This window comes from Rhinichthys klamathensis, unplaced genomic scaffold (assembly GCF_029890125.1).
Source record: "Rhinichthys klamathensis goyatoka isolate OS25496 unplaced genomic scaffold, OSU_Roscu_1.1 h1tg000165l_1, whole genome shotgun sequence".
NCBI classification, from domain to species: domain Eukaryota; kingdom Metazoa; phylum Chordata; class Actinopteri; order Cypriniformes; family Leuciscidae; genus Rhinichthys; species Rhinichthys klamathensis.
This window is the reverse complement of record NW_026606697.1, coordinates 2,817,514-2,845,301: the sequence shown is the minus strand read 5'-3', so window position 1 is coordinate 2,845,301 and position 27,788 is coordinate 2,817,514. Positions and strand designations below refer to the sequence as shown.

Genomic DNA, 27,788 nt, shown 5'->3' with positions numbered 1-27,788 from the left:
GTTTTACTCTGGTTGTGTTTATTTTCTGTTCAATGAAGACAACGCCGATTGAAGAGGTCTCAGGATCTTTATTCTGCAGAAATACAGGGCACAATTAATATTCTTTTTCGTGGGATACACGTCTCTCCCCCTCAGTCTCATACAGCTCATAACAGCACGGAGAAAGCAGCACGCTCGTCAAATGAGCGAGAGAGAGAGCACACCCGACCCCGTCAGCGGCAAATGTGCTTCTAAAGATGGCGCTGTTCGCACATCGCACGAGGTATCGTTGCGTCACCAATATGTGCCCCATATACAACAACATTCTGCATAATTGGTTCCCACTAAAACTATGTACATTTTCGGATTACAACTCAGCATACAAAATATGAAAACAAAAATAATTAAGTTTTGATGAAGTTCACAAACAATCTTAATTACATTTCACAATTTTTTAAACCAGCTACACACGCACAACCTTGAGGCGGATGGGCTACAACAGCAGAAGACTCCACCGGGTACCACTCATCTCCACTACAAATAGGAAAAAGAGGCTACAATTTGCAAGAGCTCACCAAAATTGAACAGTTGAAGACTGGAAAAATGTTGCCTGGTCTGATGAGTCTCGATTTCTGTTGAGACATTCAGATGTTAGAGTCAGAATTTGGCGTAAACAGAATGAGAACATGGAACCATCATGCCTTGTTACCACTGTGCAGGCTGGTGGTGGTGGTGTAATGGTGTGGGGGATGTTTTCCTGGCACACTTTAGGCCCCTTAGTGCCAATTGGGCATCGTTTAAATGCCACGGCCTACCTGAGCATTGTTTCTGACCATGTCCATCCCTTTATGGCCACCATGTACCCATCCTCTGATGGCTACTTCCACCATGTCACAAAGCTCTAATCATTTCAAATTGGTTTCTTGAACATGACAATGAGTTCACTGTACTAAAATGGCCTCCACAGTCACCAGATCTCAACCCAATAGAGCATCTTTGGGATGTGGTGGAACGGGAGATTCGCATCATGGATGTGCAGCCGACAAATCTGCGGCAACTGTGTGATGCCATCATGTCAATATGGACCAAACTCCCTGAGGAATGCTTCCAGCACCTTGTTGAATCTATGCCACGAAGAATTGAGGCAGTTCTGAAGGCAAAAGGGGGTCCAACCCGTTACTAGCATGGGGTACCTAATAAAGTGGCCGGTGAGTGTATATATACTGTATAAACAAATAACAAGATTAAATCTTCAATCGGCCTGTATTTCGGTCTTTCGACGCAGGCCACAACAAATTCGCCAGGCTTTTCGGTCCCTGGCCAGACCCATCCAGTCTCTGCCGATGTCTTGTCTGAGCGAGTCCCGCCATTGGGTTGTGGGGAGGCAGAGCGGTCTTTTGATGTCAAGTGGCAGCCATTCAGTCACGGCCCGCGTCCATCGCCCATCCGAACTCCTGTCCATGAGTCCGGCCCAGCGCTTCTTGGCCTGTTCGGCCTGGTTGACGGCGTCCTTGACCTTGCTCGTCTTCCTCAGTAGCTCATTACTGATGTGGTCCGTCCTCTTGATGCCGACCATCCACCGCTCAAGGGCGCGTTCGGTCACTGCCAGCTTCTGCCTGTCAGCCGCGGTCAGCGACCAGGTCTCGGCCCCGTAGAGCACGGCCGGTAGGACGGTGCTGTTGAACAGGTGGGCGAGCAGGGGGGTGTCAGCCGTGTTGGTGACCACCTTTGCTATGGACGCATAGCTGACCCAGGCGGCCCTCTGTTGGCGTGCCAGCTCGCGGTTGTTCTTGTGCCCAGCAGTCAGCTCCTGGCCGAGGTAGACGTAGCCGTTGACCTGCTCGACCTCCTTCTGGCCGATGTGGATGTTGATGTTGGCGGCCTGGGGGTTGCGCATCCACTAGCTTCTGCAAGAACCAATGAGGTTCATTTTCATGTTACACTGCATGTTTGAGCTTCTGCAAGAATTTTCGTTTTTGGGTGAACTAACCCTTTAAAGAGCATGTCAGAGTGTAACGTTAGCAAAGCTGCACGTTCAGCTGAGAGTGAAAAAAAATGAACCCAAAAATGAAAATTCTGTCAGTAATTACTCACCCTCATGTTGTTCCAACCCCGTAAGACTTTCGTTCATCTTCGGAACACAAATTAAGATATTTTTGATTAAATCTGAGAGCTGGATCACTCCTCCATAGGCTTCTTAAGGGATCGAAACTGGCCGGCCCAAAAGTTATGAAAGACATCGTTAAAATAGTCCGAGTGACTACAGTGGCTCAATCTCAAGTTTATCAAATGACGTGAATACTTTTTGTGCGCAAAAAAACAAAACAAAAAAACGACTTTATTCAACAACTCATTTCCTTCCCTGTGGGCTTTGAGATTTCACGTAGTGATATTGCTCAAAACTTCTAGGTTGTACGTCACACGTAGGCTCACTATTGGCCGACGCTGGTCATGTGTGTGATGCGTGTGACGTACAACCTGTTTGAGTTTTTATCTTGTTGATGCTTTATGAAAAATCTAATTAGCTCAGTGTTACAGTTTGAAGAGTACAGATAGCACAAGATTAATAAAACCAATAGTCTTTGCTAAATTAAAAAGTTTCTACCTCTCCTTCCAAAGATAAAATTAAAGTCAAACACAAAGATGCATTGTGTGCGGGCAACCATTAAAAGACATTAAGATAAATGACCATAACACTATACTAAATACTATTGTTAATAAAGCATAGATTGTGTGATAAATCTAAACACTAGGAGCAAAACTGTTTGCTCTGTGTGGTTTTGAGTGTGAAAGAGTCTGATTTGCATATGAATACAGACGAGTAGTAAATGTACCATATTGTACAAGCATATTCAAATAAGGCAAGTCAACTGTTTCCATGATTCGTTTTAGCAGGACAATGGACGTTTGAAAGCTTCATTGTCGACCGGTGACAGATCCAGGTAAGCGTTGGGTGCATCATAGTGTAAAATAAAAGCAAAGGGAAATCATGATGGAGTCAAAATCTGAGAATGTCAGGAAATTAAGATTCTAAAACCTATTATATTTAGCTTTTCTTAAAATTTAGCTCAATACAACATAGATTTATTAATGCATATTGTTATAAACAACAAGAGTATTTGTGTACTTCAGAGAATGTGTACCTGCATAGGTTTGTTTGTTTGTGTGTGTCCCTTATATTGTAGTGTGTATTCGGGTTTCAGGCTACGCCCCCTACATTATGCGGATATGCCGATGTCCTTATAATTCAAATCCCTAAATAAACACACTAAATTATTTTTTTATTAAAAATGTAAAATGTTGGGTAGGTTTAGGGGCTAGAAAATGTCATAAGCTCAAAACCATTATGCCTATGGAATGTCCCCATAATGATAGGTGTACCAACGTGTGTGTGTGTGTGTGTGTGTGGCGGGCAGCTGTAGGCTATGGATGGAGTGAGTGATTGCAGCTGTTCTCTTCTGAGACAGGTAAGACTGCTATCAAGAGATAATGAGGCCCAAGATGGGATCTGCCATTAATTTAACTTGACCATCACCACACACAGCAGCTCATAGTTTCCCAAATGTGCTAAATTTCCAAACATACTTCAAAGCAACCTTAAATTAAAAGTTTAAACTGCTATATGCACTGTATTTTTTTTTTTTCAAACACTGGCCCAAATAAACAGCGACATCATGCACACTAAATCATTTTGGATGTTGGGATGGTTTCAACAGCTTTTAAAGGGATAGTTCACCCAAAAATGTTTAATTAGGTCATCACTTACTCACCCTAAAGTTGTTCCAAACCTGTCTTTTTTCTGTTGAACACAAAAGAAGATATTGTGAAGAATATGAGTAACCAAATACTTGATGGGTCCCATTGACTTCTATAGTATGGGAAAAAATTATAAGGAAGTCAATGGGGCACATCAACTATTTGGTTACCAACATTCATATCTTATTTTGTGCTCAGCAGAAGAAAGAAACTCATACTGGTTTGGAACAACTTGAGGGTGAGTAAATGATGACAGAATTTTCATTTTGACCTGGCCCGTATAATTAATTTCCATGACTTTCACACGACAGAAAACCACTATTTACGTAATCCACCTGGAGCAACCTGAAGTTAGGCCAAGGGCGCAGTGGTGACAGCTCAAGATCTGGCCCTTGAGAGGTTCAAACCGGCAACCTTTCATTCCCCAGCCCTGTTCTTTAACCACTAGGCTAATGCTAGTGAAGGCCTTTACACAAGACCTTTGTCCCTATCACTGAAGGACACATATCATTATCTGCCAGTATAAAAAAAGATATTTTATAGAACAATGACTGTGCTGCAGTAAATGCTCAGTATATGCCCATTGTGCACTGCAAACTATGACTGGTGAATCATTTAAAGAACAGCTAGGGGTGTTAATGTCTTACTGGCATCCACCACTAACTTGATGGCCCTGAGTACATGGTGGACCTGGTTAAATCTAAATTCATCAAATCCTTCAAGCAAATTAAAGGGTGTACAATTGTATTAAGTTTGATACATTTAAGGGCCCTATCATACACCGGTGCAATGCGGCGCGACGTAAGTGTTTTTTGATAGTTTCAGCCCGACGCAGTTATCATTTTCACGTCCTGCGCCACGTTGTTTAAATAGCAAATGCATCCAAAACGAGGTGTGTTCAGGAGCATTGATGGGACGATGCCATTTTGAGGCAACTGAAATAAACTGCGCCATTGACTTTAGACCGGGTTTCAGTTGGTCAATGGCGCGGTCTAGTATTTTGTTTGTGTTATTTAAAGAGCACGTTAGTAAAATGCGCCTAGGCGGGTGCACAACGTGCATACACTCTGCTTTTTAAACACACAGGGACAAACTAGCCAAATATTAAAAATAAAAGGATTATAACGTAAAAGATTAATATTGTGTACATAAAAGATATAGATGCGTAGATGCTCTGCTTGCGCGCTTTAACCTCGTGCACGAGCAGATCCGTTTGCTCTCTGGAGAAGCGTTCAGTCTTTCCGCTTGCAAATTCCGCCATATAAATAGCGAATCCGCCATGGCGCGAGCGCAACTGGCTTTTAAGGGGAATGGGAGATGAGACTCTGATTGGTTTATTGCACGTTACGCCCAACACACACCCATTACTCATCAAGAGAATAGGGACAACCTTTTTAAACCATGTGCCTGGTGCGTCAACCATTTTTCCCGTCGTTAAACTAGCAAAAGTGGATTCGGACATGCCCTAAGTGCTCTTGCGCCCTGTGCTTTAGACTGTTAAAATATGGTCTTAAATTTGATCAAATCTACACATTTAAAGGGGTCATCGGATGCCCATTTTCCACAAGTTGGTATGATTCTTTAGGGTGTCCATGTAAAGTTTGTAACATACTTTGGTTAAAATTACTCAATGGTTGTGTAAAACAACACCCTTTTTACCTCCTCAAAAACAGCTCTGGTCACAGCGACCTGTTTCGGTGCATGTCTCTTTAAATGATAATGAGCAACTGCTCACCCCTCTCTTTCATGGGGGGTGTCGAATGGCTGAGGGCAGATATATTCTAATACGGGACAGTCCGTCAGTGGTCGTGGGCGGAGCATGAGCATTATGACATCATAGTGCTCAGAAAATCAAAACGGCTGGATTATTGAGAGTGTTTAGACTTTTTAAGGATTAAAAAAAAAGGAGTGAATGGATTTTTTTCATTGTATGGTGGTTGTGTCCACACACTGCAAAGACATTTATATGCAAACACCATTTAAAAGTGAATTTTGCATCCGCTGACCTCTTTAAAAAAGACTGATTACAGACGACTGGCCCTGTGTCCGAATATGCCTACTTCCATACTATATAGTGGGCGAAAAACAGTATGTGACTTGAGAAGTATGTCCAGATTCGTAGTATGCATAAAACCGTAGGCAAAAAGTAACCGGATGACCTACTACTTGAAGCTGTAAAAGATCTTAAAACTTCCCTCACTTGCCTGATCCAGCATCCTCACGCTTCTAAGGTATAGCTGAAGACTGACAAGCCATAGCATTTTGATGTGATGGATCATCCTGTGACAACCTTTATTTAGCCGCCTTCTAATTCACTTCTCCTCTCCTCCACCTAGCCAGTGGCAGACAACATCCCTCTCTTTCTTTTTGCCCCTTAATCTAATCCAGTCTGTTTGTTTTGCTGGGTGTTAAAGTACAGATCAATTGTGTGAGTTATGAAATGACATTACGGCGGCTCAGACCTGTCTCTCCCTGCCAGACGACATCTCGTCCTACTGAAAATTACCCCCTCTGATTTATCGATTCGTTCTCTCTCTCTTTCTCGCACTTGCACGTATACACACAAACTCAAGACAGTCGAAAAGTAGGACAGTCAACCACCTGGGAGAAACTTTCTCTGACAGAGAAAAGAGGGGAAATAAAGAAGATGAGACATTTTGGACTACAGGCTCACCAATGCCAGTTTTCAAGAGACAGTTTTTACACTAGGGGTGTTCAAATTACTCACGTTTTTTATCATGGTTTTCGGGTCACGGTTTCGGTACGGTTCAGTATGTGCAATGTTTAGGGAAAAAGGACTACTGTACTGTCAAATTGAAATGAAAAAAATAAGAACAAAAAACCAAACTACAGCACAAATAAATAGAATGCGTATCCATCGACAGTATGGATAATAATACATTAGACAAACTCTGTTTTATGCATTGATATTTTCAACAAACCATATTATAGATGCGTCGTCAGATTTACGATAAACCGCGGTGCAAGTGCGTGCCAAATTGTGGGTGGAGTGGAGAACGGTACCGTTCGATTTTTTACACTATGTTCATAAAGGGGCTTTTTTTGGTAGTAATTTACACTCTTTTTAAATGTAGAATAAAAAGTTTATAACTAGCTTCCAAAAACACATTAAAAAAAAGGACAACTGGACAACTTTCCCTTGGAGCCAGACATGAATTTCTACACAAAATGCTAATAAAGATCATGTAAAATACATAAACTATAAGGGTGTTATACGTGTATATAGATGTGATTTTAAAACGTGACGATATTTTTCTCATCGAGGTGAAAAGCTGTCTCGTGATATCAGCATGATAGAGGTGAGTTTGTGGCAAAACCTTCTACAGTGCTTGCCTTGCGTTATATTGTTCTGTTATATTGTTATACTCAGAAAGTTAATGATACAAGATGATTAGTTAAAACATTTCAATATGCAACTGCATTGTTTTGCATTTTGTGACTTTTATGTCGAATAAAAGACCATTTTTTCCAGTCGTTTATTTTGTCATTGAAGATTTCTGTAAATATTGTCTCATCTCGTTTTTGTGAAAAAAAGATTTCTCGTGAGCTAAGTGTATAATTACACCCCTAATAAATCATTATATAAAAAATAAACCATTCAAAAATTATTAAAAATATAAATTAATATAAAAAGATTAATGCTGGGCAACAATTAATATCATCCAAAAAAAAATTTTGTGTTTACATAATATATGTGTGTGTACTGTGTGTATAATTATTTTGTATTTGTAAATACACACATATGAATGTATACATTTAAGAAATATTTGCATGTATATACTGTATATATATTTATACATAATTTATATTATAAATACATATTTTATATATAAATAACACATTTTTCTTAAATATATACATGCATATGTATATTTATAAATACAAAATAATTATACACACATATATTATGTAAACACAAACTTTTATTTTCGATGCGATTAATCACGATTAATCGTTGCCCAGCACTAAAAAATATCTATATTGTACACTAAAAAAAATTGGTTGCAAAAACAATTTTCACTTAAAAAAAATTCACTAATAAATTTCACAAATAATTACGGTACAAAGAAACGTCCAGTAACTAAACGTGAATTTTTGAAGTAGAGAGACCGAAATAGTATTTTCTTGTAAAAGGTATTTTCTTTGTTTTATTTACAACTTCAATAAATCTTTCATATTGTAGAATAGTGTACTTTTCCATAGTGTACACTATTATATGTGTACACTATGTGTACACATATAATAGTGTACACATAGTGTACTTTTTGTACACTATTATTGTACATAGTGTACTTCCATAGTGTACTTTTAAACATCTGTTAGCTTGATGACTGCACTGGAAAACAATTCAGAGACAAAAATGACTCTTTCACTCTTAAAATATGTGTCAAATTTGCTTTTTGTATTGATATTCACTAGCAATTTCTGAGTTAAACAATTGTTTTAAAGTAAATCCTACACCAAATTTGTTAAGGTGTAAATCTTATACCTTACTTTAATAGTCTGTAATGGAAGCTTTTATGGATCAATGTCCAACAATTCTTTGCTCACAAACATCCGACCTGATTCAGCATCTAATCCTTTTAGATTGACAAGCACGTCAAAGTTAGATATCGGAGGTGGTGGACCAGGGTGACTGCATTTTTCTGCGGACATGTCTCCTACCACTCTGTGTAATAAGGTAATTGTAAAACTATTGTTCCATAACATTTTGAAAAATGATTTTCAGAAAACGGCTGTACACCCCCATGCTTTCACAAGGAAGTGGCAATGCACAAACACTTCAGAGGTTTTCAGAATGAAATGGACGACATTGCACAGATGATGAAGGGCAGGATTTTTACACCATTTAGCAAGCCAGAGTTGTATAATCATAAAATAATGTGCTCCAGTGACCCAAATCTCAGGTTACTTTGTCAGAAGTGTTGCACACACGCACACACACACACACACACGCTCTCCCCTGCCTCAGGCACTGAGTTTGTTGAATTATTGCCCCAATATGCAAACAAAAGGGGACAAAATAAAAATCATTTATTATTTCACAATTAACCTGGAAGCAACAAAAAATTCAGCCACAGCAGAAAATCACATGCAGGCCGAATTCACAAGGGAAAGTCCTGGAAGTTTCCAAATTTAGAGAATGATTCTCTTATGTCCTTTTTTGTGCCCGTGGCTAGGTGGCTCGAGTGTTATGACCTACTTTTCCCCTTTCCTATGGACTACAAATTAAGAGAACTTAAACAAGGAGTATAGCGCAGTGCAAGCTTTTATAGCCTTCCTCACAGACAAATCCATAACACCAATGTTTCTGTATCGCTAGGATAGAAATCAACTCATTTATCCACAAGACACAATGCAGTCATTTTAACATGATTTTAGAGGGTGTCAAGCACAGCATTTTTCAAACACCAGTTAAAGAATATGATATAACTACATATATATATATATATAGTATATTAGTCACATTGATAGTACTTTTTAGAAGAGCTTACTTTCAAAAGTGCTAATGATGTTGTTCAGATAAGTGGAGAAATATTAATAAAAATACTACAAATTACAAACGCATTCAACAAAATTCTACTTGTCCTTCTATAATAGCAGAGATTAATAAAAACCCTCATTATCATCTGTCTCTTAAACTTCTCTTCTCAAATTCACCGTCAGTCAAGTCTAAATGAATGAGGAGTGACGTCTGGCTTCTAAAATGAGCATGGAAGTTCTCTCATTATGGATCATGCCTGCAAATATATTATGCATCAATTAACAATACATCATCTCAGCTTTTTCATTTTCCAACACCTGAACAGGTTTTGAAAAGGGAAATGACTTGGCAGAAAAAAAGACGCTGACACATCCACTTCCTTTATGTCTAATTCTGGGTCAAAACCAACTATAACTGCTGCAAATGCAGAGCTTTATAGGCAAAGACAGCCATTTTGCTTTAATGAGCAGTGCAAAAAAAAAAAGAAAATGCATGTTTCATGATTTTTTCCTCTCTCTAGAAAGCATAGTTATATTTATATATTAAAAAGCACAAAAACATCCACTCACCATCCACTCTGAAATGATTATGTCCACTTTTTCCACAGGAAGGTCAATTTCCTCTATTCTGCCCTTGATCAATGTGATGGTGTCTTCGAGGTTATTTGACCTAGAAAACAGCAAAAATGGAAATACATTTCTAAACAGCAGCAATTGTAGATTCTGTTATTTGGGTTTTGATTTCGATTTGATTTAACTAAATTAAATGAAACCAAAATGAAGCTTTAATTATAAAACGTACGTAACTAGTTTTGAACACCTCGTCTGAGACAATGGATGTTAATTACACTAATTTGGCCGGGAGTCGGTCTCCTTAAAGACGGCTGCTAATTAATCCAAATTACACACATCACAGCGGACTCACCGGGACAACACTAACGGTCCCAATTTGACAGAACCTCCTCGCATGACCTTTTGCACCAAGGGTCAGCGAACTACTGTTCACCTGAGTGTTTGTGTATATGCGTGTAAACGTGCGTGAATGCCACCCCTCCCCCCTCACCCCCTTTTTTAAATGATCGCTCCCTTTTTGACCAGTAAACCCTGGGCATCAATCTCTCTAAATACTCCATTATCATGACAGCTAATGTTACTAGGGACAGAGTCATTACTCAAGACTGCAGAGCGCATTTCTGCCCAACCGATCCTTATCTCTGCACCTTCGCGCTATCACACTCTTCCAGAATCCCATTGTAGCGCTCCCTCCATCCGCCCCTCCTTCATCGGACTGTCTTGAGCAAGGAAACGCTAATCTCATTACTGGGTTAATTTAGAGGACAATGTCAGCTATAGGGGGGAAAGAGGAGGGGGGATTTGGGACACTTTTAACACTTCCCTCCACGGGATGGTACTTGGTTTAGGGAATATGATCCACTGGGACTAATGATTGGATTTAAGATGCAATGTGATGATGACAGACTGGATTATCCACCAAATCGCCACCATGACTGGTGTTAAGTGGTGTAATCTAGGGAACAAGTATCTAAATTGTAGAGATCATGTGGGGATTATATGGATTTCTGCAGTAAACGCTTCCAAAACATTAGTAAAAAAACACTTATGGAACAAAAGCCAGGGCAACATTTCACATAATACAAGTGCAACACAAAAGGTTTTGTGGGGAAAAAAGTTCTTTATTTGAATCTAGAGTCTTCTTCATTTAGAATTTACTTTTTAGTAATTTTCGCTTCAATTTTTACAAAAAATTTCTAGCAAATGTGTCAAATAATTACAAAGAAACAACAAGCGATCGAATTAAACAAGAAGTCTTTTAGTAGAAAGACTGAAATAGTATTTTCTTTGTTTTATTTACAATAGCTAAAATATATTTCTTTAAAGTGCACAAAGCAGGGTTATTTGTTGTTAAAGGGTTAGTTCACCCAAAAATGAAAATTATGTCATTAACGACTCACCCTCATTAATGACATAACCGGAAGAGAATACAATGCTGAATAAAGTCGTAGTTTTTGTTATTTTTGGACCAAAATGTATTTTCGATGCTTCAAAACATTGTAACTAACCCACTGATGTCACATGGACTACTTTGATGATGTCTTTATTTCCTTTCTGGACAAGGACATAGATTTTCAATGGAGGGACAGAAAGCTCTCGGACTAAATCTAAAATATCTTAAACTGTGTTCCGAAGATGAACGGAGGTCTTACGGGCTTGGAACGACATGAGGGTGAGTCATTAATGACATAATTTTCATTTTTGGGTGAACTAACCCTTTAACTAACTATGACTGTACTAATAATGGAAAAGTTTTTCCTTTTTCCTTGCGTACAGACAACGTTGTCAAAACGATCCCGTTCACTTCACACAGATCCATGAAAACGACTAAAAACGCTGTACTATTCATGTCAGGCCAGTAGTTGGCGATGTAAAGAAACACTACGCGCCTATAGACTAAACACGTCAAACGAATGCACATGACATCACCGTTTTCACAAATTCACGTATTTGTAGTTTACACGGAGAAGATAACAGTATCGTTTATCCTTTCCAAAAACTTGCACTTTGAAACCCGTTTTCAAAAGTTTGCGTTCTCAGGCGCCCAAAATGCTGTTGTTTTAAATCAACGGTGTAAATGAAGTTTCCCATTTTTAGTTGAAAGCGGTGTCGCATAAATGCCCCCTAAAACTAAAACTATTAAAAACATTTCTGTTAAGTCAAATTAAGCTTAAATAAAACAATAAAGCACTAATAAAATGACAAAAGCACAAAATGAAATTACTAAAAATTAAACAAAAAAATATAAAAATGAATAAAACTACCGGTATAATAAAACTAAAATGCACTTCCGTAAAAAAAGTAGACTTTCTGCAATCATTCTTCTGTACAACTCCGGTTTACTCTCCAAACCCTGTATTGAGTTGTTGGTAATATTCTTGGCTCTTTCATGACAAACTGCACCTTCCCTCATTTTAAGTCACTTTAAAGCAGTGTTCCTCAAATCAAGTCTAACTAGTCAAGGTCTTCAGAGTTACAGGTAGGTGAAGTCGATCATGGTTTGAGCTAAACTCTGCAGGACAGTGGCCTTTCAGGGCTGGATTTGAGGAACCCTGCTTTAAAGTGTCTGCTTAATTATTCAAAAAGTAAAAGTAAATAATACTTACAATGGAAGTATATGGAAAAAACTCAATTGTACATGCATTTCTGTCAAAGTGTTTAATTCCTGCAATACTGCTTTCTTGTATATATTTAGCATTCAATAAAAAAATAAATCGAGATTCTTTATTCTTATCTCTATAAACTGCATAAAGCATCATGGCCGCCAGAAACATCCCCTCTGTAAAACCCAAACACATACTCAGGCGGCATGTAGGAGGCCTTGGCCCAACAGCGGCCCAGCGAACTGTAAAATTAAACTTCATTTTCCTCTCATCCTCCTGCCTGCTTCGACTCCTCAGACTTACATAATAACAATAACCATAATCAAAAAAAATCTCCCAGAGACACCACATGTGGTGAACACATTTCAACTCCAACAAATAAAAGTATATTCCTGCTCCAGGATGAAATGGAAGTGCCCTCGGAGGTGATACATGAGGTAATTTTAATGGGCAGATAGGTCGTAAAAGGAAGCAGAAAGTGCAGGCTGGAGTCCATTTGTATGTTTAGCGTGCGTGTGAGACACCGAGCCGGGGTGGAAGCAGGGGAGATTGGAAGTCGACTGGGTAGAGGTAAATGACAGGCCTTTAGGAAACGTGACTGCAGCCTGCAAATACACTAAAGTCAACCACTGAGACCAATAAAAAGAGGACTAGTTTGGGGACGAAATTGCAGGGTGATAAAGCCAGCTGGCTCAGGTTTAGTGCCAAAGTGTTTCTCGGGCCAGTAGATATAGAACTACTGCTGCGTCGTCACCAAACATTTTAGATTAATTGGTCTTGTACAACCATTTTTTTTTTACTTTTGTTTGGTTTTCTATGATGTATTCCAGATTGTTGTTGCAAATTCTGCTGATTTGTCACCAATATAATGTTATCTAGATGTTGTCAAAAGTGTAAAATTGACTTTTGGTAGTCCATCAGTCTTCAGTATTATTGAAGATTAATCAGTAATTCTATAGTATGTCATAGTTTTCCAGAAAAAGTGGGGTTATTTCAAGCACATACATAAATTGTGGTGGGGCTAAAAAAAACAAAAAACATTCTTATCGTTGAGCCCATTTAACAATGGCGAAACATACGTGTCAGTAGTTTTTGGAGAACTGCGTAGGATGGAAAGAAGAACAGGTCACAAAGTGAACAAAGTTGGGAAACAATCCTTGGGGAAAGCATCAAAATAAAGTGGAAAACACTAGAAGCCATGAAAGGACTTAACATTGACAGATGTTCAGGAAACACCAAAGATGGTTTTACTGTAGTTTTCCAATGGAGCAATATTATACCTCGTTTTTAATAAAACAAGAACACTTAACCCAAGATGGCCTTTCTCATACACCCAAGAAACGGTTCATTACTTCAGTCCGATGTTGACTCACCTGACAATGTCCATGGCTTGGTAAATGATATCTGATTGGTCGACAGCAATGACCTTCCTGGCTCCCGCTTTGGCGGCAAACATGGAGAGGATTCCCGTACCACATCCCACGTCAAGCACCACCTGCGGGTTAAAGGAGCATGGCGTAACCTTTCCACGCTATGCCAGCTTGTCTGTGCCATCTTGAGTGTGCAGACGTGTAATAATGGCACTCGAGGCATTTATCATGCTGACAGGGTCTAACCCTTATTTGCCAGAGTCCACTGGCTGGAGCAGGATGGGCGAGATAAGCGCCTCGTCGTCTACCCCCAACCCTTTTCTTTCCAGATCAGCGCGTCACCTCGGGATCCATGTTCAACTGCGCTCGGCTAAAGCTGATCTAGCCAGTGTCAGCGCAGAATTAATGGTTTGTATATGAGCTGTGGTGTATATTGTGTGTGTGTGTGTTGAACCACCATTATCCTGTTATCAGCCCACTGCAGTTGACACATAAGAACCCTCCTTAAAAAAAAATACTGCTGCTTGGAATAATGCAAGGGGTTTTTAAATCAGCCCTGTCATTGCAATCGTTACTCCGTCGTAGCTTTTTCTACAACGCTTAAAAATGTCAGAGTAGCTGGGCTTCAAGAGTCCCATACTCACCTTGTCCTTGAAGACGTCCATATTGCGGTACATGAAGTCTCGATAGCTCTCAGTGCGCACCTTGTCCTGTCGGAAAACGAGACAACCAAAGTCCTAAGTAATGACACAGTGTCACCATTATACTTTCCATTAAGAAGACAGAGGGCACCCATCCCAACAAGAGAGAAATCGTTGAACACGATCCAATCATTCAGAGCAAAAATTTAATTTTAACGTCATACCCACAGTTAAAGCTGACAGTCAAAAAGCACGCTAGAAATCAAATTAACAATTGTTAAGCAGCATGAAATAAAATTCTCATTTTTAACAGAGTCGAGATTGAATTAGAAAGCAAATCAAGGGATGTGTGACTGGTAATGGGAGGAGGTCGTTGTTGTTGGGAGTAGAGATGAAAAATGAAATTAAATGAAACTGACCCTGACACTTCTTGCTTTGCCAGCAGATTTTCAGCCAGAAATGGCTAATTAACCTGCCAGTCAGACTAAGTACCACCCGGAACATACATGATGCCGGAAGCTATTTACGATCCAGAGCAGTTATATTCATATCGGCCTTTTTTTGCATGATTAAACATTCTGCCCTTACTTGTCAAAAAAAAAAAAGAAAAAAAAAAAGAAACCCTTAAAGAATGTTAATGGATGTTTCAAAATTTGTTTATTCTGGACATTTTTCATTTACACCACTGGTCAAACGTTTGGAATAATTATGATAAGAAGTCTCTTATGCTCACCAAGGACGCATTTATTTGATCAAAAAAAGTCAAATAGTAATTTTTTACTATTTTTAAATGTAAAATATGGTTTAAAATATATTTTAAATGCTGAATTTTCAGCATCATTACTCAGATCTTCACGTGATCTTTCAGAAATCTTTTTTTTTTTTCATTTTTCATATTCTTGTGGAAATGATACACTACCATTCATAAAGTTTGGGGTAAGTATGATTTTTCTTTTTTTTTTAAGAAGAAGAAATAAACACTTTTATTCAACAAGGACGCATTAAATTGATCAAAAGTGACAGTAAATATATTTATAATGTTACAAAAGATTTCTATTTCAAATAAATGCTGTTCTTTCTATTTCTATGAACTTTCTATTCATCAAAGAATCCTGAAAAAACGCATCAGTTTCCTCAAAAATATTAAGCAGCAAAAACCATTATTAATCATTTAGTATCAATAATAATTGATAATAACTGAGCATCAAATTAATATATTGGAATGATTTCTGAAGGATCAGTTTTCTGTTTATACAGTGGGATCTGATTGTTACTCTTTAATTAACTTTTGTACTTTTCCGCCATTAAACCTATTTAAGTTCTCCATTCTAATGCACACAAAAAAAAACCTATAATGGAAAAGTTGACTTAACTTTCCTTGCACAGAAAGTCGTGCGTTAGTTAAAAGGGTTAAAGATTGCGCCATCTGACTCATGACGGTAAATGGCATCATTTTACGGTGGACAGTAAAAGGCGTCAGCGCTTGCGTTGCACCATACAGCTCGCCTCTCCTCTGCAGAGTTTCAACTCTGACGCAAATCGCCACTAAATGCAAGTTGGAGGAGGCACCAATCGCTGGCCCTCTCCAGGACGTACTGCAGTATGAGAGTTGATGATCCAAACGCTCCTCACTTGAACCTCCCTTACTGCAGTTAGAGCCCTCAAACAATGAAATCTTAATCATAAATCTCAAAAATTGCACTGTGAAAAAATAAATCAAGGCGAATAACAAAAATCTGCTGCATAGGGCGAACTATTGCATCTGTTTGCAAGGAGTTTGCACAAAGTATGACTTGCCCGTGACCTTCTACCCACACCGGTAGCAAATAAGGCCGCAGATATATGTTAGATGGGGACAGACCTACCTTCAGCATCTCCTCATGGATGCTGTAATGCCCATAAGAGCTAAAGTAGGCCTCGTCTTCATCTTCTCTCAACTCAGCAATGGCCCCCGAGCATGAAGGGCCACGACTTGTGCCTGCGTTCAGCACTAGACCTTGTGCCAACAATCTGGGGCAATGCAAACAACACACACACACACATTAAGACAGAGAAAGGGCCTGGTCAGTCCACCAGCACACGTGCATGTGCATGTGAGTGCTCACTCAAAATCTTAACCACTGCAGTGGAATTTTACCCCATCTCTAACTTCTATTGCCCCGCCTCTTTTTTTGCACCTCTATCCACTTCAGTGAGTGCCTTTGAACCTCTATGCTGCACCCTGCTGGACCCACTTGCACATTACACGCATGTTGGAGTTGCACAGCTCTGAAGATAACTTCACTTTCTTTCTTAACACGTTTGCCGACTCTGCCATTATCTCAACTGCTCGTTCAGCTCAGTTTAAAAATGATTATCTGGTCCCAACATGAAAGAAGGTGTAAACTAAAGAGATAAAAAAAAAATTGTGTTGCAATTAATTTACTGTTAAATGCCACTGATCTTGGGTTATGATAAGTGCAAAACTGGATGATGTTCTTTTCACCAAGCATCTTTGTAAGACTTTTCACTTGACGCAAGTAAGGTTTAGTCTTAGATACAGCTTTATTGACAGAATTTGTTACATACTGTGACATCCATTGATAGTTAAGTATGCAAATAACAAAAGAAAAAATGTGCGCAGTAATTTTCTTTTAATTCATTTTGTGGGACAAGTGTATTACAATTTAAAAACTGAAATCATGTTCATATTGGTTATGTGGGTATGTGTCACATAATTTTTTGTGGGTTGACTGTACGTCACATATACTGTCCACAAAGCTAAAGTTGTATTTAAAGGTATTCACCATATGTAGCAATACAGAAGTAAGCTATTTTCTGTGATTGTGTGGACACGTCCGATTCATTAGCCGCTATAGTAAATAACTGGAAGAATAACAAAATGCAGTAAATGGTCAAATAATTTGCGCTACAAACCAGTTTATGATTACGATAATAAAAAGAATATGATAATAAATCCCAGCTTGCAATATCAAGCACCATAACGGACAGTTTTTGCGCAGCTAAAAAAAAACGGAAGCGGATGAGACCGGAAGCCTCGACACAATCAAGTCACAATGGCTGCGCACAATCTTACATTAAGAATAAGATGAGTAGTTTGCACAAAAATAAAAATTCTGCCTTCATTTACCCACCTTCATGTCATTCCAAACCTAAAACCTTTCTTTCATGTTATTTTTTTTTTAATTGGTCTAAACAACACTGGACCCCATTGACTGTAACTTTATGAACAAAAAAATACTGACATATATATATATATATATAATTTTCTTTTTATATATACACTCACCTAAAGGATTATTAGGAGCACCATACTGATACTGTGTTTGACCCCCTTTCGCCTTCAGAACTGCCTTAATTCTACGTGGCATTGATTCAACAAGGTGCTGAAAGCATTCTTTAGAAATGTTGGCCCATAGATTGATAGGATCGCATCTTGCAGTTGATGGAGATTTGTGGGATGCACATCCAGGGCACGAAGCTCCCGTTCCACCACATCCCAAAGATGCTCTATTGGGTTGAGATCTGGTGACTGTGGGGACCATTTTAGTACAGTGAACTCATTGTCATGTTCAAGAAACCAATTTGAAATGATTCGAGGTAACAAGGCATGATGGATCCATGTTCTCATTCTGTTTACGCCAAATTCTGACTCTACCATCTGAATGTCTCAACAGGAATCGAGACTCATCAGACCAGGCAACATTTTTTCCAGTCTTTTTTCCAGTTTCACTGTGCGTGAAAATCCCAGTAACTGAGCAGATTGTGAAATACTCAGACCGGCCCGTCTTGCACCAACAACCATGCCACGCTCAAAATTGCTTAAATCACCTTTCTTTCCCATTCTGACATTCAGTTTGGAGTTCAGGAGATTGTCTTGACCAGGACCACACCCCTAAATGCTTTGAAGCAACTGCCATGTGATTGGTTGATTAGATAATTGCATTAATGAGAACAGGTGTTCCTAATAATCCTTTAGGTGAGTGTATATATATATATATACTTTATGTTCCTGTTGTGTTTTGTTGTACTGTTGGCAGAATTTACATTTTTGGGTGAACTATCGCTCCTTCCTTTTTTCAAATTCAATTTTCTTTTAATTTGTAAACCACAGTGAGGTTGATGTTACACTGACTTGAGTTTGTGCAGATCCTCCATTGCCCGGGCCAAGGCTTCCTCAGCTCTCTGAGCTCTGTCTTCAGCCTGGCTGGCTCTCTGAAGCAGAGCGGGGACCCGATCACCAGCCGAAGGGCTCAACGTCACAGCTGCTGCCTCACTCAACTCTTCAACATCTGACAAAATGTAAGCCAGTAGCACAAATGCGTTTAAAACATGTAAGAAAGTTTACCACTTACTTACACCATGTGTAGCCTTTAAGGTTTCAAACAATCTGCAAGTCATTTTGGACTCGGGTAACTTGGCAATCCTTGTTCTCTTAGATTTGAGTGATGCTTTTAACACTATTGGTCATGAGACTCTACTCGACCTGGGTAATCAGGTCCTCCTAAGTAATCAGGTCCTGTCTTAGACTGGTTCAGATCCTACTTAAGTAGCAGGAAATACTATGTTGCACTGGGTACCTACACCTCCAGGCGTTACGTTATATCTTGTGGTGTTCCTCAAGGCTCAATTTTGGGTCCTCTATTTTTTAACCTATACATGCTTCCTTTAGCTGGTGTAATTGAACAGTACATTATTTCCTTTCACCAGTATGCTGACACGCAGCTTTATTTTCCATTTGCACCAGATAGAGATACCCACAATTCAATTTCCACCCTGCTGGACTGCATTGTGAATGTCTCAGAACTATCTATTATAATGATGCACGGAGAACATCTATTGCTCCATATCGTGTCTCTCTATCTCTAAAAGCCAGTAATCAGGTCAAGATCTTAGGAATCATGTTTGACAGTGACCTCAGTTTTAAAATTCAGAATACAGCTTGCGTAATACAACCTACTAGCAATCGACTCGCATTTAAAAAGTATCTTAAACACATTTGTTCACTAGGGCCTTTCCTTGATTTATTTTATAGTTGTTTTATTATCTTATACTATAATATTATATTATACACACTGTTTTTAAAAGGTGTTACGTAAATAAAGCCTTACTTACTAAAAGACTTCTGTTTCAAATAAACCCTTATCTTTTGAACTTTTTAAGAAACCTGGAAATAAAAAAGCATCATGATTTCCACAAAAATATTAAGTAGCACAGTTGTTGATAAAAATAATACTTGAGCATCAAATAAGCATATAAGAATGAATTCTGAAGGATCATGTGACTCTGAAGACTGGAGTAATGATGCTGAAAATTCCACTTTGCCATCACAGGAATAAATTACATTTTAAAATATATTCAAATTGAAAACATTATTTTAATGCCAATAATATTGTACAATATTACTGTTTTTATTATATTTTTGATCAAGTAAATGCAGCCTTGGTGAACATAAGAGATTCCTCGCAAAAGCATTAAAAGAATCTTACCGACCCTAAACTTTTGGACAGTGTGTGTGTGTGTGTGCGTAAACATATAGCCTATGGATGGGAATTTGTCTTTAGAAATCAGACAAAAATAATAATTCTCCTACCTATCTGCAGTAATGGGTCATCTGGTAATACTGGCTTCATATATTCATCACTGTTCCAAGGCACTGGACCATTTGAAGCCAGTAACAAACTCTCTGCAGAACATTTCTACAACAACAAAAACACACACACAACACAAACTTAGTCAGGCTTCAAGTCATCTTGTCACCAATATCCACTTGAACCATATAAATGAAATGGATACTTACTGAAGTCCTTATGTAGTTTATCATTTTAATGTAGCTATAATCATCAAGCCCTAAAGAGGAATTAAAACATTATATATAAGATATATCAGACATCACTCAGAACACTGAGCAGTCCTTGGTTTGGAAAACTTACTGTGTTTTTGAACAAGTTCTGGAATATCCACACCATGGTCTGCCTTACAGTGTTGTAATGTCTCAGACACAGAGGTGAGAGTCCTGTTTAAAGTGAGACACAGATGCATGAGTACACATAAACCCATCATCCTACCGGTACTAAATAGGTTGTATATGACTTGACATGTACAAAAAGACTGTTATAGGATCAGTTCAACCAAAAATACAAATTCTGACTGAACTAAACGTGAAGAGACATACAGTTTTGCAAATCTAAATAAATAAATATTTATAGTGTTCAAATCAGTGTTATTATTATCGTATAACTATATAACTAAAAGATTAATCAAATATTTAATAGCTAAATTAGAAATGTTGCAGGCTGGCGGTCATATTTGGAGATATCAGACAAATACAAGTTTGAAACAAACATGAGCGGATCACAATCCACAAAATCTGTCTCTAGTAAGTAATCTTTCAGATTTCTGTCAGGAAGAATCATGATGAGTGGTTTGTATTGGATGTCACCTGTCACACAGCACACACAGGACTGTTATGAGTTCAGATCCCTCCTCCATTGACTGCCACTGTTCTTCATCACTGTCAGACAGCTCGGGCACATCATCACACACATCATCACCTACGTGGCACGAAACAATTACATAGTCTTAAATCACACATCCATACAACATCTTCTATACAACCGGTCAGAACCTTTGACATAATTAGCGGTAGCGGAATTACACCATTTAGAAAAAAATCCTCTAGGATTAAAAATACACTCTTAAGATTCGTTACATTAAGGCAGTTAAAATCGCATCATAAGTTACAGCAAATATATACATCACATTTTAAACATGCACGTGTACCTGTGTACGCTGCCATGTTGTAGTCTCTCTCTTGAATTCGAGTTTTTCCCATCCGGGTCATTCTCATTCAGGTGTACTTCCCTTTTATCACCATGTGAGGTCGCTGTTTTCACAATAATGACATGCAGCACATGTAGCAAAAGAAGACTCAAATACCCCATTGTTTCTTTCTGTAACCTACTAATAAAACATCAATAAGTCATTTTTGTATGTTTATGTTCCTCTTCAACTCAACACAACGACTAAACCAGACATGTGTGTTTAGAATAACACTCACTGCTTATCAGTCAAAACTTTGGACTCAGTTGACTTCACATTGTATTATAATTAATATTGTAAGGCTTAATAAAAGTATAACAATATAGCTATTTTTTTAAAGGCTTGTGCTTAAATTGTGTACTAACTTTTTTTTTTCACATTTTGTGTGTAAATTTGTAATTGATAAGTTAGACAGGAAGGAAAAGCATCAAGTGTCAAGCACACGTGAACTCTTTCAGTGTGGTTTAAAATAATCTCAGAATCACAAAGTCGGATCATGGGTAAATAAATAGCAGTTGAAGTCTCCACATTCAAAAACAGATCTTCTGAATGCAACTAAGCTGTATATGCTGAACAGCTCGTACAGTATGTGTTATGCGGTGTCGTATGTTTAATGTCAATCTAAAGCTAATAAATGCTTGTGAAGTTGTGACTATTAGGGCAAATTATGTTTCATCATGACTAGTGTTGAGTAAGTTACTCTAAAAAAGTAATTAATTACTAATACTAATTACATTTTCAACAGTGTAATCAGATTACTTTACTAATTCCTCTCTAAAAAGTATTGCATTACTTATTAATCCCATATCAACCTGGACCAGTTGAACAATACAGGGATAGACATGAAACGTCTCTTTTAATTCTTTCAAATATATAATATAAAATTGCAGAAATTATTCTTGAACTGACCAACATATTTTAAGGGAGAAGGTTTGATTAAAAACATACATTTCAACAGTAGACAATGTTAAATGTTGATGCTAAATCCAATATTGTTTTATGATTGTTCTATTGTCTATAAAGTACATCAGAAGTAACTAACTATGCTACTAAGAGAAATCCCTTACTTTACTTTTCAATGGAAAAGTGATTAAATTACAGTAATTAATTAAAAACCCAAAACTGATCATGACCAACTAAAGTTGAATGTTTGAATCCACTTTTCAGACATAACACACAAAATAATATTACTAAATACACAATAGTTGTGATCAAGTATGAATATAATTTATTTTTTCCAGATGCATATACAATTAAATAACAAAAAAAAAAGCACCAGAATCCAAAGCGACCCATAGAAAAGCACATATAACCCTTATTTAGAACAAAGTAGTACTCAACATTTTTAAATATGTTTTTAAAATACTCAATATGATAATAGAACCCAAGTAAACTGCATTAAAATAATATTTTGGCTTATCTTGCTCACGAATCACACCATGCCAGAATTGCACTTAATTTAAAAATGTGGAAATGAAAGTGTTATTTTTTGTCCCCAATGTTACCAAGATTGTATATGGCCTTGTTTTCAAGAATTTCCACTTTCTGCTCTCCATCTTGGAGTGTGTTGACAAGCATAGCTCTAGCGACTGATGTGATGGGGATGGACATTGCGGTAGGGAAAACGGAGGAGAATGCACCAAGAAATGTCCGGGCCATCCACTCAGCCGGCCTGCTCTCCTGTCTGTCCACTAGGAGCACCCTAGAAATAAACAACCAAATATGAGCAACAGAACAAATGATGAACTATGCATGACCTCAGAAATCACAACAGATTTTAATCCAGCACTTCAGGAACAAAAAAAGTAGAAGGACTCACGCTGGTCTGTAGACGGAGAAACGCTCAAAGCCGAGGTCTCCAATTTCTGCTTCAACCTGTCCCTGTAAATACACCCGTGTTACTGCATTGGTCAGTACTTGGATTGAAATACATTAAAATACAAGATTGTGCTTCTTTAGCCATAAAAAAGCAAGCAAATCTCGGCTGGCCATATGTTGCATTGGGTGTTCTAATACCTTAGTTTTCAGGTAGAGAAAGCTGCTGGTTTTATCGGCACCTTTGGAGGATTCTAGGTGAAAATGGGAACAACCTCCTGCTTTGGCAAGTTCTGCGGACTTGAGTACGTAGTCATGATCCACCCGGAAAAACCCTACCTGTAGCCCAATTAAAAATGGAATGAGTAACGTTATTTATCATGAAATTAACCAAATTTACCACAGAAAAGGAACGTGAAATGAACTTGCATTGATGTGTCTTAGCACACTTAAAAATGTTTTTCATGATTTATCACCACATTTTTTCTTTGGTCAAATCAACATAGATCATTTATGTGGTTCAGAAGTTTTTGAGAACTCTTAGTATAGAGAAACAGAAAATGCTTTTCTTTTTAAGTTGTGTTTTTCATACACATTTACATTGCCAATTTTCAGCATTTATTCCCAATAATGATCTTTGTTATTATACAAAAGTTAGCTTGTTTAAGAATTTTTTGAGTTGAAACAGCTGAAACAGACCCTAATTTCAAGCATTATCAACTAAGGTTCTGGAGAAAAGTCCTTCATGCATTAATATGATCCATAAAGATGACGTCTGAAACATACAGCTCCTGCTTTGGCTTTGGTTGTTCCTAGACAGCAGTATCCCACATCATGGCCCTGAAAAGCCTCCGCGTACTCCTCCAACTTCTCAAAATCAACCACCTTTTGCACCTGAGGAGAAGAGGAAGAAGGCTAATGAATGGTAAGACCTGAATCCATGATAACGTTTAAAAAAATGACACCTGCAAACACAAACTCTCGTCCCAGATCTTTTATTATGCAATACAATTGTATTCCTTTTGGACTACTGTACATAAACAGAACATTCCCAAACTTGGCACATTACCAAATTTTCATAGGCTTTATCCTCAAAGGTTAACTGCCTTCGTCCGATGAGAGTGATCTTGGAGAAGATGTTGCGCTCCACTATTTCCTTCAAGAGCGCCTTTCCAGTCTCACCTGAAGAGCCGAGAATGAAGCACGTTCTGTTCTTTTGTCTGTAATTCTCTTCCATTGCTTTCAGATCCATTCTGTAATGAAGAAATTATTGCATAACCGTTTGAATCTCGCAACATCACAATGACACTGCAAAATTTGCACATGTGAACTAGATTTGCTATTAGTTATATAGACGATCAAGTTGTTCCTCAAAGCGAAATTCAATCAGCAATTCGTTTTTATTTATTTTTTACTAGTGATATTTGTACAGCAGTTCCAGCAGGGGTGTGTTAAATAAGTTACCTGAATAATACTGAGAAATATTAATAGCAACTGTGCTGCAATATATATATATATATATATATATATATATATATATATATATATATATATATATATATATATATATATATCTGATAACTCTGAAGCCAGCCACTTGAGAGCTTTTTTCATTCATGTAATTTATTTATATTTTCTATTATTGTTCATTTCTATCGTTATTTTTTTATTATTTTATTGCAATTTTGTTGTTCTTTTTGCACATGCACTTTATTATTATTACTATCTTTGTTTTGACAATGTTAATGACACAATAATGAAGAAAGAAATGGCATTCTTATTAAGGTGTGGTTCTATCGGCTAATCAGAAAGATCACGCACTGCAAAAAAATATTGGAAATGCAATCAGTACAAGCAGGACAAAGCAACAATGTTGCACCAAAGCAACCAGTATTGCATAGTAACATATAGTAATCTAGAGTAGAAGTGATCGTAGTAGGCTAGTTCGTAATTAATACTTTACCTTGGGATCTCGACAGTCTCTGAATTCTCCAGATACTGAAAAACAGCGGCGAGGGCCACAACAAAAACAGTGAAGAAGCTTAAGGCTTTACTCCAGTTACACTGTAATATATTCATGCCAGGCTCGATAAACAGAGGAAAGGTAGTTGGTACACTGAAGCTTCTTCCTAGTTACATTCTCGTTTCACACGGCGCATGCGCAGAACGCGTACATACACCGCATGCAGAGACGCTGCAACTGTTTTGAAACGGAAATGCACGAGCACGACTGGACACGAGCAAGTGTCCCTTAAAGGGATAGTTCACCTAAAAGTCTTTCGTTCATTTTCGGAACACAAATGAAGATCCTTTTGATGAAATCTGAGAGCTTTCGGACTCCATTGACGGCTACGCAACTACCACTTTGATGCTTCAAATTTCAAAAAGTTCATAAAGAGATCGTCAAACTATTAATACATGAATTGAGTGGTTTAGTCCAAATTTGATCGCTTTATATGATGAACAGATTGAATTTAGGCCTTTTTTTATTGAACTCCTCCTATATTTTTCCCGCAGATGGAACAAATAAAAAATGTGTAGTGTTAAAAGAATGCAAAGAGTTCAAGTAAAGAAAAGAATGACAAAGTGTATGTATTATGTTGAAGTCAATAAAATCAATAATTAGGAGTCCAAGTAAGTGAATGACACCTAATTGCTATTGTTAATTTTATTTATATGAAATTCACTATTACATTTTTTTATATATCTGTCAAGGAATTCTATGGCAAATTTATTTTGCATTTTTAAATCACTTATTTTCATACATTTCATATCTCACAATTGCAATTTTATTTCTATTTATTGCAACTTTATCTCTCAATGGGACATTTTTTCTTTTGAAGTTTATCATCACATCTATTTTTTTACTTTGAGAAAGTATTTTTTACTAATTAAAAACATTTTACTCATAAATAAATATATTTTAACAAAATAATGAATACATTCATTGATAATTAATACATTTGGGGTATATTTAAAAAGTAAAATAATATAAAAATTAAAAAAAAGTTTAAAATGTCATATCACTGATTAAAGAAGAAGTTGTATTTTTCATAGAATGCTGGCACACATGTTGAGATCACATAATCAGAACAATATTTACTCGCTTTATCACCTTGAATCAAATAATTTATTTCTACAATGCCATCTGTAACCGACACGCTTCTGTGTGATGCCCTCTCCTCAACAGTAGGTGTCAGTATAAGTTTAAGATCATTGTCTCGGAGCTCTATTGGGGCTTCTCTTGCCTGCCACTATTATGTTTTGATGGTGAAACAAAAAATGCTTGCCTCATTTCTGTTTAATCTTTTATGTCTGCTTCATGTCTGTAAAGCTGTGGAAAGGCTTTCCTACCAGAAAGTACAAATCAAACATGCACATTTTGCAATATTACTAGGACAGTGTGATTAAAGTCCTTAAATGGAATACCCAATACGCATTTCAAAACTGCATCATACAGTGTCATTAAACATATCAAAATAGTGAATGAGACCATTTTCCTTTTTAGCTAACAAGGCCACACCATATGTGCCAATCCTTTAAAGCAGATTGTATTGTCTGTGCACAAGACTCCAACTGTTTAAATTCCACCTCTTGTTCAAACGTTTGTTGGCCGCTAGTATGAATAGACCCATATGTCAGCTGACAATCCTGCTCTTTCAGATGTTACTGAACAAATGTAGTGGAGATTTAAAGGCTATGGATATCAGCTTTCATTATTTCTTCTTTAAATCTGTAAGAAAAACTGAAAATAGCTCTAGTACAGATAGAATAAATGTTTTTTTTTTTTTGTCATGTTTAATAAACCATATTTTAATGCAGCCATTTCACTCTTAGAAAACAAGGTTCAAAGGGGTTTTATATAGAATCCTATGCGTTCTTGGCTTAGTTTTAAAGAACCATTTATGCCAAAAAAGGTTCTATGTAAGTAGAAATGTCTTAAACATCATAATACTTTCCTGTTTATTGGGTTATTTCATTTTTTTTTTCTAGTGATAAAGTGCACTCTTAGAAAATAAGGTACAAAAGCTGTCACTGGGGCGTTACCCTTTCAAAAGGGACACCTTTACCTATTAGTACCTAAATGGTAAGCTTAATGAGAACCTTTTCAAAGGGTAACGTCAGTGACAGATTTTGTACCATTTTTTCTGAGAGTGTATGTTTAATTCATATAATGTAATAAAATTAAAATTGAATTAAAATGAATACATTTTAACTAAATCCATAATGATCCCATGGTGGAATTCCAAAAGGTTCTACACTGTAAAAAACATACATGATCAATAAGTTATGACAACTTATGTTTTTACATTGCTTTAACTCATCAAAATAAGTTAAGCGATTTCAACTATTTTTTATAAGTTATACAACCGTCAACTAATTTTAAAAGTCAGTTTAATGTAATTTAAGTTGAAATGACTCAAACATCCAAGTTGATTGTACTGAAATTTCAAGGCAGCGACTTTTTTCCCACAGTGTATTTAAAGCACCTGACAGAACCTTCAATAGAACATTTTCTTCTAAGAATGAGTTTGTTCAGCAACTTAGAACTAAATGACATGTACAAGTAAGGAAGTGTTATTCAGAAAGCACCATGCATCTGGATCTGCTCATGCAATGAATGAATTTTCCCTGCTGCTTTTTTTTAACTTAAAGGCTCTCTCTGAAAAGCTGCTCTTTTTCTATTATTGAGCTTAAACCAATCTCGTCGCGGAGAGGGAAGA

At 37.4% G+C, this 27,788-nt stretch overlaps 2 protein-coding genes across 2 annotated transcripts in view; both read right to left on the bottom strand.

The window, feature by feature from the left end:
- Positions 1-21,337, bottom strand: part of prmt3 (protein arginine methyltransferase 3) — a 58,504-nt gene extending 37,167 nt beyond the window's left edge. The window contains exons 1-10 of the mRNA XM_056259211.1: positions 21,211-21,337; positions 20,870-20,981; positions 20,361-20,443; positions 20,228-20,277; positions 20,021-20,126; positions 18,563-18,719; positions 16,293-16,437; positions 14,431-14,496; positions 13,790-13,911; positions 9,811-9,910 (exon numbers count right to left, since the gene is read on the bottom strand). Of these exons, the coding sequence (XP_056115186.1) occupies positions 9,811-9,910; positions 13,790-13,911; positions 14,431-14,496; positions 16,293-16,437; positions 18,563-18,719; positions 20,021-20,126; positions 20,228-20,277; positions 20,361-20,443; positions 20,870-20,981; positions 21,211-21,277 (1,008 nt within the window). The 5' untranslated portion in view covers positions 21,278-21,337. The remainder of the gene's footprint in view (positions 1-9,810; positions 9,911-13,789; positions 13,912-14,430; positions 14,497-16,292; positions 16,438-18,562; positions 18,720-20,020; positions 20,127-20,227; positions 20,278-20,360; positions 20,444-20,869; positions 20,982-21,210) is intronic.
- Positions 21,338-22,386: 1,049 nt separating this feature from the next.
- On the bottom strand, positions 22,387-25,191 carry htatip2 (HIV-1 Tat interactive protein 2). Its single transcript, XM_056259090.1, has 6 exons — positions 25,028-25,191; positions 24,134-24,317; positions 23,851-23,958; positions 23,266-23,403; positions 23,069-23,130; positions 22,387-22,951 (listed from the first exon to the last, which is right to left on the bottom strand). The coding sequence occupies exons 1-6, from the start codon at positions 25,141-25,143 to the stop codon at positions 22,732-22,734; spliced, it is 828 nt and encodes a 275-aa protein (XP_056115065.1). The 5' UTR covers positions 25,144-25,191; the 3' UTR covers positions 22,387-22,731.
- Between the last annotated feature and the right edge of the window lie 2,597 nt (positions 25,192-27,788).